Source organism: Notamacropus eugenii, chromosome 1 (assembly GCF_028372415.1).
Source record: "Notamacropus eugenii isolate mMacEug1 chromosome 1, mMacEug1.pri_v2, whole genome shotgun sequence".
Taxonomy (NCBI): domain Eukaryota; kingdom Metazoa; phylum Chordata; class Mammalia; order Diprotodontia; family Macropodidae; genus Notamacropus; species Notamacropus eugenii.
Genome location: NC_092872.1, coordinates 155407588 through 155426501, shown reverse-complemented (window position 1 = coordinate 155426501; position 18914 = coordinate 155407588). Strand labels below are relative to the sequence as shown.

The window sequence follows — 18914 nt, the reverse complement described above, 5'->3', positions numbered from 1 at the left end:
TATTGGCTAAGAAACAGAAAGGTAAATCAATGAAAAAGAGAGGACATACAATTTACAGTAGCAAATAAACTAGTAACCTTGTATTTGACAAGTGTAAAGACAATTTTTGGGGGAATATGACTTCATTATTTAGTAAAAATTGTTGGGAAAATTGGAAAGCAATATGGCAGAAATTGGGCATAGATCAATATCTTACATCATTTACCAATTTGAAGTCAAAATGGATGCATGACTTAGATATAAAGAGAGATATTACAAGAAAAATTGGAAGAATATGTTATATATTACCCAACACACTTATGGATAGGTAAACAATTTATGAATAAACAAGAAATAGAAAGTAGAATGAGGTGTAAAATGGATAATTTCAATTATATTAAGTTAAAAAGGGCTTGTACAAATAAAACAAATGTAGCCAAGATTAGAAGGAAATTGAAAAATTGGGAAAAACATTTTTATAGACAATTTCTCAGATAAAGTTCTCATATCTCAAATATATGAAGAACTTTGTCAAATCTATAAGAATATGAGTCATTTCCCAACTGATAAATAGTCGAAGGATATAAACAAGCAGTTTTTAGATTAAGAAATCAAAACAATTTATAGTCATATGAAAAAATGGCCTAAATCACTATTGATTATAGAAATGCAAATTAAAACAACTCTGAGGTACCACCTCACACCTATCAGATTGGCTAACATGACAAAACAGGAAAATGATAAATGTTGAAGATGTGGGAAAACTGGAACACTAATGCATTGTTGGTGGAGTTGTGAACTCACCCAGCCATTCTGGAGAGCAATTTGGAACTATGCCCAAAGGGCTATAAAAACTGGGCATACCCTTTGACCCAGTACTACCCAGGATACTGGGTCTGTATCCCAAAGATACCATAAAAATGGGGAAAGGACCCACACATCCAAAAATATTTATAGCAGTTCTTTTTGTGATGACGAAGATTTGGAAATTGAGGGGATACCCATCAGTTGAGGAATGGCCGAACAGTTGTTGTATATAATGTAATAGAATACTATGTCATTCCATAAGAAAAGATAAGCAGGTAGACTTTAGAAAAACCTGGAAAGACTTACATGAACTGATGCTGAGTGAAGTGAGCAGAATCAGGAGAACATTGTACACAGTAACAGCAACACTATGTGATGACCAGCTTTGATAGACCTAACTCTTCTCAGAAATACAAGGACCTAAAACAATTCCAAAAGGCTCATTATGGAAAAAGCAATCCATATCCAGACAAAGAACTATGGAGTCTGAATACAGATTGAAGTATACTATTTTCTCTCTCCTTTTTTTTTTGTTTCTTCTTTCTCTTGGTTTTTCCCTTTGATTCTAATTCTCCTTTACAACATAACTAATATGGAAATATGTTTAATATGTGCATGTATAGCCTATTTCAGATTGCACACCATCTTTAGCAAGGGGGAGTGGAGGGAGTGGGAAAAATTTAGAACTCAAAATGTTACAGAAGTGAATGTGGAAAAGTAAAAACAAACAAATAAATACAATTTTGAAAAAAGAAAACAAAAACTCTTATAACTCTGTAAGAACTGTGGAGTAGGAGAGTATATGTATCATATAAAGATACATATTATGTGGCTATTTTCGTAAAGCTTCAATTCCTTTGTGACTTTAAGGCAATTCATTCTTGGTTATTCTTTGAAGAGCATTGAGAATTTAAGTATTGCTGAGTACAATTGTTCAAAGTGTGGGAAATGAACATAGGGAGCAAGGACATTTTATACAACCCTCAAATGGAATGTAATCTACAATGTTCTTCAATATTTCAGCCTGAATAACCTTAAGAGTTCTTCTTTCTACTATTTACCATTATGGGAATTTAAACTAACAAGAATGGCTTTACTGTAAAAAGGAAGAGGAGTATTCAAGCAGGAAAAACCTTAACACTTCTCACGTGTCATACAGAAGATTTTACTATGAGAGACGCATAGATATAGAGTTGGAAAGGAGCTCAAAAGCAATGTAATCCATGTTTTCATTTTACAGATGAACTGAGGCCCATTATAGATTCAATGACATTGCCAAGGTATATCAGTAAACACCACAAAATACATAGGGGTGCCTGCTATCACAGGTTCTTAGATCTGCATTCATGAAAGGAAAACAACTTTTGAGGGGTTGACAATTACTTTAATCAAGCACACAGATCATTCCTTTAACCAAGCACATATAACATTTAGTTAGTACAGGCAGTCAGCACCCTGAGTTTCAAAGGAAATACAGAGAAATCAAAAGATCAACAGACATGGCTTCCACTGCCCAAATTCAACAGATAATTGGACTCCAACTGTCTGACCATGGTTACCAGAGAGGGAAGTACAACTTCTGGGTTCTCAAAGCCAAGGGGCTCCTTAGCAACTTCCCAGAGTCCTCATCTGGCATTCAAATCTTCTTACCAAAACTAAGTCCCAAAGTAAAACCCCAACCCAGAATATTAATACCTTTTTAAGAACCAGAGGGCATCACAACCCTTTGACCTAGTACCTCAATAGAAAAAACAAAAGGTGCTTGGGACCTTCCTACAAAACAACTCCTCTAATTAAGCTTCCCACAATGGACAGGCCCATCAATGGGTGGGAAAGATCTTTAATCACATTAAAATAATTAACAATGCAAATACATAGGTTTCTAGTTAAAGAAACTCTTGTTTCTGTACTTTACTCCTTGAAAAGATTCTTGCTTGATAAAGGCAAGATTCAATCAGAGGCACTCAATTATACTAAAACAAAAACAGCATAAGATCCTGTTTTGATTGCTATCATACAAGGCCACACAGGTAATAGGTGGCAGAATAGGAATTCATTATTAGCTTCTGGGTCATGTAATAAATATTTGTTTCTTCTGTTATATGAGGGTTCAAATGTTCATTTAAGGGTTCTGTTTTAGATGTGACACCAATTTGTCTTACAGCTAAAAAGCAAGTCATTTGACCTTTTTTTTGTTCCATCTGTAAAATGGAAGTAATGGGAGTGATTATAATTGCCTTCAGATTTTTGGAGTTTTTCTAGGGGGGAAGTAATAACATTTCATTGATTTACCATTTCCTTCTCTGCAGTTTTAGATACACATATGAAGAATAATGGGCATTAAAGTATTTAATCTGAAAAAAAGCCATTGAGGTATCATTTTATACCTACTAGACTGGCTAAAATGATTGAAGGGGAAAGTAACAAATATTAGAGGGGAATGTGGAAAAATGGGACACTAATTCACTGTTGGTGAAACTGATTCAACCATTTTGAAGGGCAATCTAGAATTATGCCCAAAGAATCATTAAACTGCCTATACCTTTTGACCCAGCAATATTACTACTGGGTCTATTTCCAAAGATGATTAGGGGAAAAGGAAAAGAACCTATACGTTCTAAAATAATTACAGCAGCTCTCCTTCTGGTGGCAAAGAACTGGAAATTGAGGGGATAACTGCCAATTGGGGAATGGCGGAACAATTTGTGGTATATGATTGTGATGGAATACTACTGTGCTATAAGAAATGATGAGCTTGATGATCAGAAAAAAACATGGGATAGACGCAGAAAATAAGCAGAATCAAGACAATGTTGTGTAGTGTAATAGCAATATTTTTTAAGAATAATTTTAAGTGAATAAGTCATTTTAACTATTATAAATACCCAAATTAATTACAAAGTACCTATGAAGTAAGATGCTATCTGCATTCAGAGAAAGAACTGAAAAACAGAAGTATGTAAAGAATGATTTTACATACACACACATATTTGCGTCTAGTGGTAGCCACCTCTAGGGTGGGGAGGAAGGGAAAAAAATGAAATTTACGTAACTTTATTATATATTTAAAAGAAATAGCAAGTTGCATATAATAGATTTGCAGCTTCATTGCAATCATCTTTTTTTATTATATTATGTTATGGAAACATTTTATTCCATAAATTACATATAAAATAAAGAAAAATGAAAAAAAAAACCGAGAAGAATCCTCCTCTCCCCTTCTTCCCTGGGCATCTCTGTCTGAATAAGGCAGTGGATTATCCTGAATTGCAATTCCCTGATCCTGAATAAATGCCTCAACTTATTTACTGATTACCTACCTAACTGGTCTGAGTTTTTTCATGTTGACAAAAGAAAGGTCAAAGATAGTCCCTGCTCTGAAGAAGCTAACAGTCTAATGGGAGAGAAAACATTCAAACAACTATGTACAAACAAGAAACATAAGGATAAATTATGTTAGAAGCTTAACATGACCATCTTTGGGCCCATACTCAAGAGCTTGACAGAATCTTTCAAAACTAATGTTGCTCTGGCATAGCTTTTGACAACTCAATGTCACTCCACAATGACACCACAATGAAGCATATGTGAATAGGGTGATACCACATGCCTCTAGTTAATATGCTGAAAATATATTTTGATGGATATATGACCTGTTCATAACTACTCCCTCTATGAATGAAGATCACAATTATCTATGCATTCTCATCTTTTATGATCTTGTCTGTGTCCATCTATAAACCCTCTATGAAGATATGCCTGATGTTCTGGAAGCCCTCCCCAGGGTATTTTCATACTTCATAAATACTATTGGAACACTTAGGTTGTCTTTCTGTTTATCTATCACTATATGACTGGCTTCTTCCTTTTTTTGCATTACAGACATTCTTAATGACGTCTTTTATGTCACTTCTTCCATGTAAGTCATTACTGGCAATATGCTATGATCTACTTACACTCCTTATGCCCTTCAGATTAACTTCAATTTGGATATATATTGGTGGTGACACAATGTCAATGATACTCAGGGATATATTTTCAAGATTTCAAAGAGGATAAAATTTTAAAAGAAAGGGAAATATCATAATAAAAAGGAACCAAAATATCACATGCCTACCACTGACATATATGCCTACTTTCTTATTTCAGTAAAATCTTTATTAGAATGATCTGTAAAAAGATCAAAGATGTACTTGAAAAAAATAGGAGAAAGAAAAAGGTTTTCTGAGACAAGAGCACAAATATGTTTAGCTACACAACTGGCTAAGAGAGTTAAGAAATATAAAATCCCATTATGTTAGTTCTACACTAATTACAGAATAAGCACTTGACTCAGAGGAACAAAACAAAGTCTTAAAAGTTTTCCTCCAACAAGGCATCACATATGTTAAGAATATGCAAGATTCTTTGGCAGAGGCACTCACAGGGATAACTTTTCACTGATCCCAACCCCTGATGTCAAATGAGGCATAAAACAAGGGGCAATATCCTGATCAAAGCTATTCACCAACATAATGTACAATATCTTGCATAATATACAAATGAAATAGATTTTTCCAATAGATGGCCTGATTATACTGAGTTTTAGGATACTTAAAAGACCTTTTCAGTGAGATCCAAGGCAGTCAAATCAACAAGCATTTACTAAACATTTACCATGTGCCAAGCAAAAACACAATTCCTGTACTCAAAGAATTCACATTCTAATGGGGGAGAGAAGAAGGATATGCTTAATAAAGGAAGGATATATGATTACATATACAATATATATGATATATATGTATGTATGTGTATACATACACATATGTATACATGCACACATGTGTGTATATATATTTATGTAATGTCTGTGTGTGTGTAGTAGATGGAAGGGACTCTGAAGGGAGGAGGCTTAACATTGGGGAAACTGAGAAAGGCCTTCTGGAGAAAGTTGTATTTGAGCTGAGTATTAAAGGAAGAAGAGAAAGTGAGAGGCAGAGGTGGGGGGTTAAAGTATTCCAGGAAGTAAGGACAGCTAGTCCTGAGGAATAGACAAGAGGTGAAGTATTGTGTTTGTGGAATTGTAAACAGGCTAGAACATAAGAGTGTATGTTGGTGAAACAAAGAGTGAGTAGGAAGGACAGTAAAATGTAAGATGAAAAGCTAGGAAGGGACCAGGTTACAAAGAGATTTAAATGCTAAAAGACTGTATAATTGACCTTATATTTATTCTGGAAATAATAATAGGGAGCAACAAGAGCTCATTGAGCAAAGAGGTAAGACTTATGCTTCAGAAAAATTCCCTTGGGTCTACCTGCCAAAACAAATCCAGGGACTATATGAACACAATTACAAGATACTTTTTGCACAAATAAAGTCAGATCTAAGTAAGTGGAAAAACAATATAATAAAAATGACAATTCTACCTAACTTATTTATTTAGTGTCATACCAATAAAACTATCAGATAATTATTTTCTAGAGCTGGAAAAAAATAGAATCAAAATTCATCTGGAAGAACAAAAGGTCCAGAATATCAAAGGGACTAATGAAAACAAATGCTAGGGAAGGTGGCCACGCCCTACCAGATCTCAAATTGTATTATAAAGCAGCAATTATCAAAATGACTTGGTACTGGCTAAGAAATAGAAGGGCAGACAAGTGGAATATGCTAGGTTCTCAAGATACAGTAGTCAATGAATATAGGAATCTACTGTTTGACAAACCCAAGGACCCCAGTGTCTGGGATAAGAACTCAGTGTTTGACAAAAGTTGCTGGGAAAACTGGATAACAGTGTGGTGGAAACTAGGCATGGACCAATGTCTGACACCATACACAAGAATAAAATCCAAATGGGTACATGATCTAGGTATAAAGATTGATACTATAAACAAATTAGTGGCATAAGGAATACTGTATTTATCAGATTTATGGAGAAGGGAAGAATTTTTGATTAAACAAGAGACAGAAAGCATTTGAAGTGCAAAATGGGTAATTTTGATTACATTAAACTGAAAAGGTTTTGCACAACCAAACTCAATGCAACCAAGATTATGAGGGAAGCAGAAAACTGGGAAAGAATTTTTGCAACTAATATCTGTGATAAAGGCCTCATTTCTAAAATATATAGAGAACTGAGTCAAATTTACAAGAATACAAGCCATTCCCCAATTGATAAATGGTCAAAGGATATGAACAGGCAATTTTCAGAGGAAGAAATTAAAGATATCTATAGTCATATGAAAAAATGCTCTAAATCATTACTGATTAGAGAGATGCAAATCAAAACTGTGAGATACCATATTACACCTATCAGATTGGCTAACATGATAAAACAGGAAGATGATAAAGTTGGAGAAGATGTGGGAGAGTTGGAACATTAATTCACTGTTAGTGGAGCTGTGAGCTGATCCAACTATTCTGGAGAGCAATTTGGAACTATGCCCAAAGGGCTACAGAAATATGCATACTCTTTGACCCAGCAATATTGCTTCTAGGACTGTATCCCCAAGAGATCATAAAAATGGGAAAGGATCCCACATATACAAAAATATTTACAGCAGCACTCTGTGGTGGCCAAAAACTGGAAATCAAGGGAATGCCCATCAGTTGGGAAATGGCTGAACAAATCATGGTATATGAATGTAATAGAATACTATTGCGCTATCAGAAATGATGAACAGGAAGACTTCAGAGAGGCCTGGAAAGACTTATATGACCTGATGCTGAGTGAAAGGAGCAGAACCAGGAGAACTCTGTACACAGAAACAACCAGAGTGTGCGAGGATTTTTTCTGATAGACTTAGTACTTCATTGCAATGCAAGGACTTAAAAAATTCCCAATGGTCTTTTAAGGCAAAATGCCTTCCACATCCAGAGAAAGAACTATGGTATTCGCAGAATGTAGCAGATCATTTTGTTTTGGTTTGTTATATGATTTCTCCCATTCATCTTAATTTTTCTATGCAACATGACTATGGTGAAAATGTATTTAACAGGAATGTATGTGTAGGGCCTATATAAAATTGTATGCTGTCTCGGAGAGAGAGAGGGGAAGGAGAGGGGAAGGAGGGGGAGGGAGGGAAAAAAAATCTAAGTTATATGGTAGTGATTGTAGGATACTGAAAATAAATAAAAGAAAAAAGAAAAATCCCCTTGGTAGTTGAGTCAGGATGGATTGGAGTGAGAGGAGACTTGAGGCAGAGATCTCAACTAGAAGGCTATTGTAGTTCACCAGGATGGAGGTGATAAGGATCTAACTAGAGCTGTGTTGTAATAAGGGGACATAGATGAAAGAGCTTGTGAAAGCAGAAATGACAAGAAGATGGAAGGTGATGGGATCGAGGTGCATATTGTGATGTTAGCTTTGGCAAGGAGAAGAGTTGACTATTCATGTGAGATCAGAGTGCAAGAAGAGATAGTGGGGGAAGGTGTCTCAATGATAAAATAATTAATAGGTGAGGAGGGAGAGATTTTTGGGAATGGCAATTGAAAGGATATCAATTGAATAATACTCACAGAAAAAAACAAATAAACAAAGACGGGACATACATATAATGTATAAATGTACAAATGAATGGGTAGCCCATGAAATTTCTATCTTCAAATACCTTGGATATAGATGTATTTACAGATGGACAATGAGTTGAATCCAGAATATAGTAGTATGGAGATGAATCCACTGGATCAGATCTGGGAAATTTCAGTGACCTCAAGTTGTTCCCTTCTTCTAGGGCCCATATTTTTAACATCATTATTCTTTTGGTGATATTATGTGGCTATGAATCATGGGACACTATGATCACATAATGTTGGAAAACAGAACACAAAATGTAAAAGTTTTATCAGGACTTTTTCTTAAAATATAGATGGGGAGGAAAGGAAGATGAAGATGGTAGTAAAAAGTTCTGGCAAGAGTATGACCCTCGCTGTGCTTCTAAAAGAGGAATAGCTGTGCATCTGATAGCTTTCAACTATCAGTTTCCTGGGAGTATTAAGGCACTTGAAGATATATTCTTGATACTGGGGCTTGAGTAGTTGTGGCAGAAGAGGCTAGCTCTTGCATGTGAATCTTTGTGTCAGGAAGAAAATTGTGGTTTGGTAATCAGTGCAGGGTATACACTAGTAAAAATGAAATGACAAGAGAGGAGAGTGTGACTGTGAGTCTGGGAGTAGGTACAAAGTTAGGCAGAGATCAGTAAACTATGGGGAATAAATCTAACCTCTGATTTCTTTCTGTACTACCAGGAACTAAGAATGGTTTTGATATTTTTAATGCAAAAAAACCTCCCTTTATTTAAAAATGTAAAAATCATTCTTAGGTTGAGAGCTGTACAAAACAGGCAGAAGGGCCTAAATTTGGCCCTCAGGCTATAGTTTGACCCTGGTTTATAGTAGAGTGGCATTGAGGGAAGTAGAATAGGAGATGTAAATCTGATCATCAGACTAGGGTGTGCTGCCATATATACACATTTTCTTTATTTGTAGAGACATCAGAAACACATTTCCTACCCCTTTGATTATGGGATATGTGCTCATTTAATTCCACAAGTACATATTAAGTGCCTACTATGTGCTATGCATTTCCAAACATTTAATCATATGAGGATGAAATAGAGAGGGAAGAGTGGAAGGGAGGAGTTTATACGAGGATAAACTTTGAGAGCACTGCAGGTCTAATGACAGTCTATTAATAATGAAACTCTAGGGTTAGAATTACAGTGCAATTGCTCTTCTCCTCCTCTATTGCTTGGAAATAGCTCTGAGTCCCAGAATAATCCTGTAAGAAGGTATCTTACTTTATGAAGGTAAATATTACTGGCAGACCTTCACCATCATAGCTGTAATAACCAAAACTCAATACTTACTGTGCAAAAGCCAACTTGATCTTGGCTTGAATTTCTATCCATTCTTCCTTTAAAATTTTTCCATGGTCCAACACCTCCTTTGCAAGTCTCTCAGCTTTTGTTAAATTTTGTGAGGCTTCCTTTAATCTGAGTTGTGTTAAGGATAATTTTACATTCAGTCATTTATTCTTGACCCCCAGTTCCCAGTCCACCCTGGCTCCTAGTCCTTTATGTACCATTATATGAATTACATCAATTAATTGGTCTTGAAAATTAAATATACATACTATGAACAGGGCCTCCAGTTACAAAGATGGAGAAAAAGGATACTTCTCAAGTGCAGTTAGAGCTCTTCCCAAAGTATAAAAAAGGTCAATTGAACACCTGAAAACATCTATGCTTTCTTCAGAAGAAGGCAATAATGAATTGGTGAGAATTTCTCTGGCTTTTTCTGCATGTTGTTTTGCTTGTAATGACAGTCCTGTGAACACACACACACACACACACACAAAGAAGTTTAAGTCTTTTTTTCACATCAATGAACTGGAATATATTTGTAAATGACTTGTGAATGGAATGATATTTCTTTCTCATATTTCTTTCACATGGTAATACATTCTGAGAAGCAGAGTTGAGTGTCTCAGCATGAAGCACAGCTGGGCAAGTTCAGGCAAAAATTTCATTACAGTTTATCTGAAAATAGTTTCATGACTATAAAAGGGAAACATTTCTCTAAGTATTCACGTGAAATTCTACTAAAGAAGAATATCTTTTTAAAAACAAAGAAAATAAAAATAAGCTGGAATTGAATTTCTTTGTTCACTCCATAATTAGAGGTATGAAGAATTACAAGTTATTAGAAAATAAACGGCGCATTTAAAAGCTTTAGCATTCTAGATAAGAAATTAGATGTGAATAAATTTTCATTCCCTTGGTAAAGGTTTCCAATATAATCGTGGCTGATCATTCATTCCATGTCCCCCTCGCTCCCCCAAACTCTGTTTCTCCATCTATAAAAGGGATCTCTTATTGCTAAGAAATTTTTGTGAGGCATTAAAATGTGTGAATCATCTGATAGACATATTTCTCATATGGCAATAGGCAAATGTGGCACAGACTAGAGGTAAAAATACTACCACTAAGTATCTGGAATGTATATATTGCAAGTTTCTTATACTAACTCATTTTACAATATTAGAGTGACAATATTATGAAGATGACATTAAAGAACCCCATTAAAATCAAGAGAAATAGCCATGATTTCTATTAAAAAGTCATACTTCATTGCTCTCCGAGCTTTATGTTCTTAATTACACAGAATTATACCTCTAGTCTCCAGAAGACTGTCAAAACATGAAGTTAATTGTATACCCATGTCTAGAATACAAGAAGAATATTTTTCAGAAGCCAACAAAAATTAATGAAACATTATTATTATAGTGATTTTTATAGACCTTTAATTGTGGTAAATTTTGTATAAGTCCCATATTTATCATTCAAGCAAAAAAAGTATTTTAATGAGAACTATGTGCCTAGTTTTATGATAGGTTCAATGGAGAATATAAGATATCGTAAACTACAGTTCCTGCCCTCAAGGAGTTTATAAGCTAGCTAAAGGAGGCAAGGATATGAAAGCTAGAAAATAATACAAGAAAATACATAATCAGTTGTTAAGTGAAGTTGTGATGATTATAAGAGGAATCAGTAGTCACATTAAAAACTCACATCATACCCAATAAACTATTTTCTCCTAAGAATTTTATTTTAAAGACTATGGAAAGAACAACTAGAACTGAACTTTTTAACTCTTTATTTCTCAGTCTTCATATTCTCCTGACACTATGCACTCTTTCTCAAATTTCCTTTGGAATGTCATCTCAATGTGTGCCAAGAGAACAGGCAACGTTTAAATTTGAGATAACCCAAATCCATATTCATCTAATTATGTTTAAGCCAATAATTTTGTAGAAAGGACAGGAACTAGTTAACCATCCATCTGTAACAAGCTCACCTTTCAGCTGTAGGTATCCTCGAGCCAAATTAACATGTGCTTCTGCCAGTTTCCAATGATGGTCTCCATAACAAATTCTTGTTAGTGCCACACCACGCACCAGTTCTTTTATAGCATGTTCATACTATAAGAAAGGAAATACACACACACACAACACACACACACACACACACACATTTATGTATATATATTTAGCCATTTAAAGAATCTAAACACACAAAAGTCCCTTCAGTCTGGCTGTGTTTGCTTAGTTGGATCTTAACCTTTTCTGTATTATGGATCCTTTTGTCACTCTAGTGAAGCCTCTAAATTGCTTACCAGAAAAATATTTTTCAATGCATAAAATACATAGGATTAAGAAAACCTATTAAGTTGAAACAAAGATTTAGTTTTGTCCCATCCAAGTTCATAGATCCCTGGAAATCTTTCCATGGACACTGTGATGGAAAGGAAGGGTATCTGTGAACCCTCGGTTCTGTGAACCCCAGGTTAAGAAAACCTCATGGCATGGGATTTTTTTTCCAACAGAGGAGAGTTTCATTTGGCTTTCTTAGTTCCCTTATTCATATCACATAGAATATTCTATTGCACATGATTTCAAATTAAGAACTCTTCTTGAAGCTGGTAGGGACAGAAAACTACAGAGAAAGAAAAGTCACACTGTAGTGGGGTGAAAATAAGGATAATAAAAAACCACTGAGACTGTATTTGAGGTAAGAATTCTCTTGTTATGTCATAAATACCCCAATTTGTAAAGGTGAGTTCTTTTTAAATTTTTCCCTATAAATATTTCCTATGATAGACCACTGAGAGAGATTTCTAAGAAAACAGGCTAAAAAATGTGAAAAAGAGTGAAAACATAGTAATTAATAAAAAATAGTCACTTCTGAGGTTTAGCTGCCCTTTGGTTCTTGTTTTTCTCCATTATTTGTCCAATTTTGATGTCACATTTTTATGATAGTTACAGAGATTTTTATAGATTCTAAGATTTTAAGTTTTAGGAGTGGGCAATCATGGTGAGGGATAATTAAAAGTATAATAATTCAGACATTTAGAGACTTTGATACTAGTAAAGCAAACAAGATCAGCAGAACCACTAATAAATATTATAATATAAGAGGGAGATGTTTTTTATTTTCCAAACTTCTTGGAGATAAAAGGTGTCTAAAGGCTTCTAAGTCTTTTACCTAAGTCTAGGCTAAGTTCTTTTCCAAAGCCATATTAACTCCTTTCAAGGCTCAGAGGATTTGTCAGTCGGTTCAGGGTTATGGTCTATCAGAGCAACATTCTTAGGCCAGCAGTCAGTGTTTGACAGAAATTAGAGAAGGGGTTTAGAATGGCCAATGAAAGAAAGCTAAGGTAGGCGCTAAGTGTAAGAGAAACAGAGGCTGAGGCAGAGTTGTGGGAGAGATAGAAGAACATACACTGTCAGAACCACAATAATGCATTGAGCACCTTAAGCAAGGTTTGAAAACAATGTTTCCCTTATGCTACTTACTGCCAACAGAGGCACCGTGTTTCAGTGTGGCACACTATAATTCAACTTACCACAAAACAAATACCAATACGTCATGGAAAACAAAATTTTAGGTGAAGCTAGATTGTGCAGCGGATAGAGCACCAAGCCTGGTGGAGTCAGGAGAACCTGAGTTCAAATTTGGCCTCAGATAATTGACACTAACTGTGTGACTCTGGGCAAGTCACTTAACCCCAATTGCCTCACAAAAACAAACAAAAAAATCCCATAATTTTATAAATAAAAGTAATGTTAAATGTTAAAAATGTCTCTTCCATATGCACCTTATTTGCTTACCCTTAGTCCTAGCTATAGAGGGTAGAGAGGGATGACAGACTGAGACTTTAAAGGAGCTATATGGGTCATTCTAGCCCAATCTTCTAATATACAGATGAGGAAACTGATGCCTAAAGAGGTTAAATGAATTTCCTAAGATTAGAAAGATTATATTAAACTTAGTTTTGTGTATGGTCTAGGAACATCCAAGTGCTGAGTTCAAATTGCTACTATGTTTGTAGAATTTTTCCTAAGCTTTATCCTGTGGTGAGGAAGAAACTGGGATCATGTCTGAAGCTTTTGAGAATAGCGGCAGACTAAAGAAGAGGGCAGTTAGTAAGTGAGTGTAGTAAAGGAAGTCAAGTTATAAAAGGAGAGTCAAATTATAAAAGGTCCAAATAGTTCTTACAGTGTTTCAATTTATCTTTACAGGTCCCCTCATACAGGTTTCTAAAAGCATGAGAACAATGACAATATTAGACTATACATCAGGATTTGAGAATTTGAGTCATGCTTCTCACTATGAAAAACTTGACCAAGACACAGAAAGACTTCAACCTATGCTCCCTGGTTTGTCTTCTGATATAACCCCAATTTTTTTCTTAGTTCCAGTGGCATTTGTACCAATTGGGCAAAGGCAATAAGATTCTTAAAAGGTCAAAAGTTGACCTTAATGGGCATGGAGGCAAAAGTGTTATAGGAAAAGAATACTGATTTGGAGGCAGAAATTCATGATTCAAATCTCAGCTCTAACAATGTGTAGCTGCAAGGCTTTAGACAAATTGTTCACACTTCCTGAGTATTTGTTATTTCATCTGTAAAATCAGTATAATAGCACCAACTTTACAAGATCATTGTATGGTTCAAATTATATAATACATGTAAAGTGTTTTGGAAACCTTAAAGCACTTATATAAATCTTAGCTATTATTATCTTAGATTCCCTTAGTAACCCATTATGTCTGTCAGGCCAATGTAGCTTGAAATAAGAAAGTAGGTACTTCATTAGAGATAAAATGTGCATGAAAGAAGTTATCTTACTTGGTGAATGCTGAAATGAAACTTTACTTTTTGTTCACACTCCAGAAGTTTCTGTTTAGGAGGTTGTAATAGGATGATTAGGCAGTTCATTTTGAATCTGTCTAGGTCTTTTATGGAGAGCATCATTGGTTTCAGATAGGTGACTGGAAATTTAAGTTTCTTGATCCTCTTGCATTTTCTGCTATCTGTCTTCTGATTTTGAACATTACAAAAACATTCAAAGTCATAAATCATAGCAACTCATGAAGTTACTTTTAGAACTATTCATTTACTTTTTCATATTAAGAGTAGTGCATGTACAAATTTCAGTAAGATAGTTACTATAGTAAATAGGTACTGTTTAACCCTTAAATAAGTCACACAGATCATGATTACCCACTTTCCTACTAATCTTGATTTAGCTACAATACTTCCAACCTTACCTTATTGGCTTACCCAAAAATATTTTCTCAACTTATTCTCCAAGCTTGTTTTTCCTTTTAAAATTTTTTAGTGAAAATTTCAAGTTTTGTGGCTGTCATAGGAGCCATAGGCTTTTTCTATGGCTGTCAGACCATTGTCAACTTCATTTTTACCTTAGCAACAATGAATAATGCAGTCAACAAACATTTCATTCATTCAACCAATATTTGTGGATCACCTACTATGTTCAAGGAACTGGGTAGAAGACACAAAGATCAATAAAATACATACTCCCTACCATCAAAGTGTTTAATAAAATACTAAGAGAGAGAAATGCATATATTGAATCACAGAATTCCAGAATTAGAAGGGACCTTGGAGGTCATCTAGTTCAGCATGGACCTGATGAATAATTCACTTCAAAGGCAGTATGGTAGATTAGACAGAAAACTGAATTTGTAGTCAGAAGACCCAGGTTCAATTCCTAATTCTGTCCCTTATCACCTGTGCAACCTTGGACAAATCTCTTAACCTCTCTGGGCCTCAGCTTCCTGATGTATAAACTAAAGGAGTTGTTCCAGATGAGCTTCACAGTCCCCTCTAGTCCTAAATCTATGATCTGAAAAGTAATAAAATATACCCAATAAATGATCATTCAATGCTTCCTTGAAAACCTCTAGTGAAAAGCAACCTACTGTTTCCCAAAAGAGCCAATTTATTTTAGGAATAGTTATAATTATTAGGGAGTTTTTCCTTACACGAAGTACTCCTTGAATCTTGTCACCTTTTACCTAAAAAACTTTCAATAGTACACTGTTGCCCCCCAGATAATATCCACACTACCTAACCTTGTATTCAAGATACTCTATAATCTAGTTTCAATTGACTATAATAATATAGCAGTACGTGACAAGTGCCATAAGACTGGGACAAATAAGGAGCTATAGGAAAGAATTCGAGGAGAGATTACTTCTCTCTGGGTGAGTAGGGTATATTTCACATACTAGGTAACATTTTATTGGGTTTTCAAGGATGAACTGAATTTCATATGAAGATGGGAGTAGAAAGAGATCACAATTTTAGAAAAATAGATAGAAAGATACAGTATTTATTAACTGTTTCTGATGTATCAGGCTATGCACTAGAGATACAAATACTTGTTTTTATCCCCATGAAAGTTACATTCTAATGGAGGAAGATAACACACAAAAGAGAGATAGAAAGCAGGGTGGGGATGGTAGGGGAATGCAAAGGAAAGGAGAGAAGTTCTAAGAGTGGAGCTGGGTGTGGAGTAAGCATGTCTTGGTCCCCTCAAGAATAAGAGTAGTGGCCTTAGCTAAGAACTCACCAATCAAGATAGCTTCAGAGTGGCAGCATCTCCAGGGTGGCAAAGCTGCTAACACAGGGGTGAATAGTGAGAAGGGTTGGAAGTGACTTAAAGTGGAAGGGACTTTACAGGTCATCTAGTTCAACTTTCTAATTTTATAGATGAAGAAACTGAAGCCCAGACAAGTCAAATGAGTTGTCTAAGGTCACATAGGTAGCAAAGTAAGAATCTGAACCCAGGTTCTCTGGCTTTCAATTGTACCACAAGGGCACTCCAGTTATAGGAAACAACATCAGCAAATGAAGCAAAAATTCAGAAGCCATATACAGTAAGTCATCAGCATCCCTGTTTGGTTTGAGCAAAGGATATGTTTAGGAGAAAGGTGAAATGTAAGGTTAGTAAATTGATGCTAGAGTGTAAAGAGCTTTGAATGCCAAACTAAGGACTTTGAGTTTAGATTGATGATAGGTAAGATACCACTGAGGGTTTTTAAGGTAAAGAACAAGAGGATCACTAAGTGATGCTGTAGGAAAATTGACATGGTTATTATTCAAAGAATATAATACAAGGGGAAGAGTCTGGAAGCAGTAAGAACAATTAGGGAACTACAGCCATGGTGCAAATGTGAGGTACTTAGTACTAAAATAAGGGGTGGTAGAGAAGATAATAACAATAATATCTCACATTTAAGAGTGCTTCACAAAGTACTCTCTCCACAATAGTCCTGTGAAGTAAAACATGAAAGCATTATTATCCCCATTATATATGGGAGGAAACTGAGGCTAAGAGAGGCTCATGAACGTGCTAGCAATGGTAGAGCTGAGATTTCTCTGGTATTTCTAGGGTTAGAAGAGACCCAGAGACCATCCATTTCATCCCTCACCCCACATTTCACAGATAAGGCAATGGAGTTCCAAGGCCAGGCAAACAGAAAGCATTCAAGCCAGTTTGTGACTCCATGCCTTCTTTCCTCAGAGGCAGGACTCTTTCTCTTCTACTTTGCTGCCTCCTGTGTTTTCTGACTCCAAGCTCAAATACAGCATCTTGCACAGAATACGCACTTGATAAATGTCTGTTGAATCAAATTGAACTGCAAAAGATCATATGAAGAAGGAATGTGTAGGACTGGGTAAGTGTTTGGATATGTGGGATTAGGGATATGAAGAGTCTACCAAGCCTTTCTCACCACAGGGAATATCTTGGAATGCTCTATATGAATTTTAGGGAGTCTTCTGACAAAAATCCTCCCAAAGGGCAAATATGACTTGAGTGGTGGGACACTTAGGTCTATGCTTAGAGACAGATTTGAATTTTAGCTCTGACCTTAGTCATTTAACTTCTACGAAGCTAACTGGGAACTGGGCCCATGTTTGGCTTAAATGCTACAGAAGCTCATATACTATAAAATTCAAGAAAAAGACTACTTAATAATTAAACATTAAAAACACACAATCCAAGAATAAAAAAGATATTAAAATATAACTGCTCTCCCATGGTTGCCAGATCAAGAACTCATGGAAGTGACAAGCAGGCAAGGGGAGATTAGGAAAAGACCCTCTGTCAGGTGGGAAAAGATGTAATCAAAAGGTCTCTGTGGGGCTTTGCAACTCAACAAGCATTTATTAAGTGCAAAGAATGTGCAATGGCACTGTGTTAGCCATTGTTCAGGCACTGTAGATGATCTTTGTTCTCAAGGAGCTTATATTCTGCTGGTAAAGTGGAGAGGAGGTAAAATACACAAATAGATACATATTTAGACAAAATAAATGGCTGGTTGTTGTCCGTTGTCTTCCAAGAGGACCAAAATGACATCTCCATTGTAAAGTGAAATTTCAGTGTGTCCGACTGTGGTTGATCAGACCAATACGAGCTTGGAATGCTCTACCACAGGTTAGGAACAAATAATCCGTATGAATATTTGGGGTGGATATCCCAAATTTGCACATCCTGCGTTTACTTTGTGCTGTCTCAATTCTGCTTTGCTCAAAGGGCACAGCACCTTTTCTTATGTGGACATGTCATGCTGAGTGGTCCCTGTGCCAGTGTCTCCCATGTTGCACAGTCAAATCCAAAGTTCTTGAGAGAGACCTTGAGAGTGTCCTTGTATCATTTCTTCTGGCCATCATGTGATCGCCTGTCCCATGGAACTTCTCCATAAAAATGGTCTTTTTGGCAAGTGTACATTTTGCATTTGAACAACGTGGCCAGCCCATCGGAGTTGTACTCTCTGAAGCATAGTTTGAATACTTGGCAGTTCAGCTAGAGCAAGGACTTCAGTGCTGGTACCTTATCCTGCCAGGTGATCCTCAAAATTTTCTTAAGACAGTTCAAAGCATTTCAGTTTCCTGGCATGGTGCTGGTAGACTGTCCATGTTTCACAAGCATATAACAAGGAGGTGAGCACAATGGCTCTGTAGACCTTCAGTGTGGTAGTCAGTCTATACTCTTCTCTCCCAAACCTTTCTTTGGAGCCTCTCAAACATTGAGCTAGCTCTGGCAATGTGTGCATCAACCTCATTGTCAATGTGTACATCCCTGGAAAGTACACTACCAAAGTAAGTGAACTTATCCACAGCATTCAAAACTTCTCCAGTTATAAAGTAACTGGAAGAAGAATATTAACAACTGGGAATCCAAGAAGGGCCTCATGCAGGAGGTGACACTGAAACTAAGACTTGAAGAAAGTTAGAGGTTCCAAAAGGTGGAGATGAAGGGGTAAAGATAGAGAGG

General features: G+C 35.9%; 1 protein-coding gene across 9 annotated transcripts in view; it reads right to left on the bottom strand.

Moving 5' to 3' along the window:
• The window catches only part of TTC23 (tetratricopeptide repeat domain 23), a 141331-nt gene that overhangs the window by 90197 nt on the left and 32220 nt on the right, over positions 1-18914 (bottom strand). For 8 of the 9 annotated variants that reach the window (XM_072617040.1, XM_072617048.1, XM_072617046.1 and 5 more), the window contains 4 exons: positions 14456-14647; positions 11623-11746; positions 9942-10092; positions 9633-9758 (listed from right to left, as the gene is read on the bottom strand). In XM_072617040.1, the coding sequence (XP_072473141.1) occupies positions 9633-9758; positions 9942-10092; positions 11623-11746; positions 14456-14647 (593 nt within the window). Of the gene's footprint in view, positions 1-9632; positions 9759-9941; positions 10093-11622; positions 11747-14455; positions 14648-16868; positions 16909-18914 lie in introns of all 9 variants that reach the window. The other variant, XM_072617041.1, reaches the window with a different exon arrangement.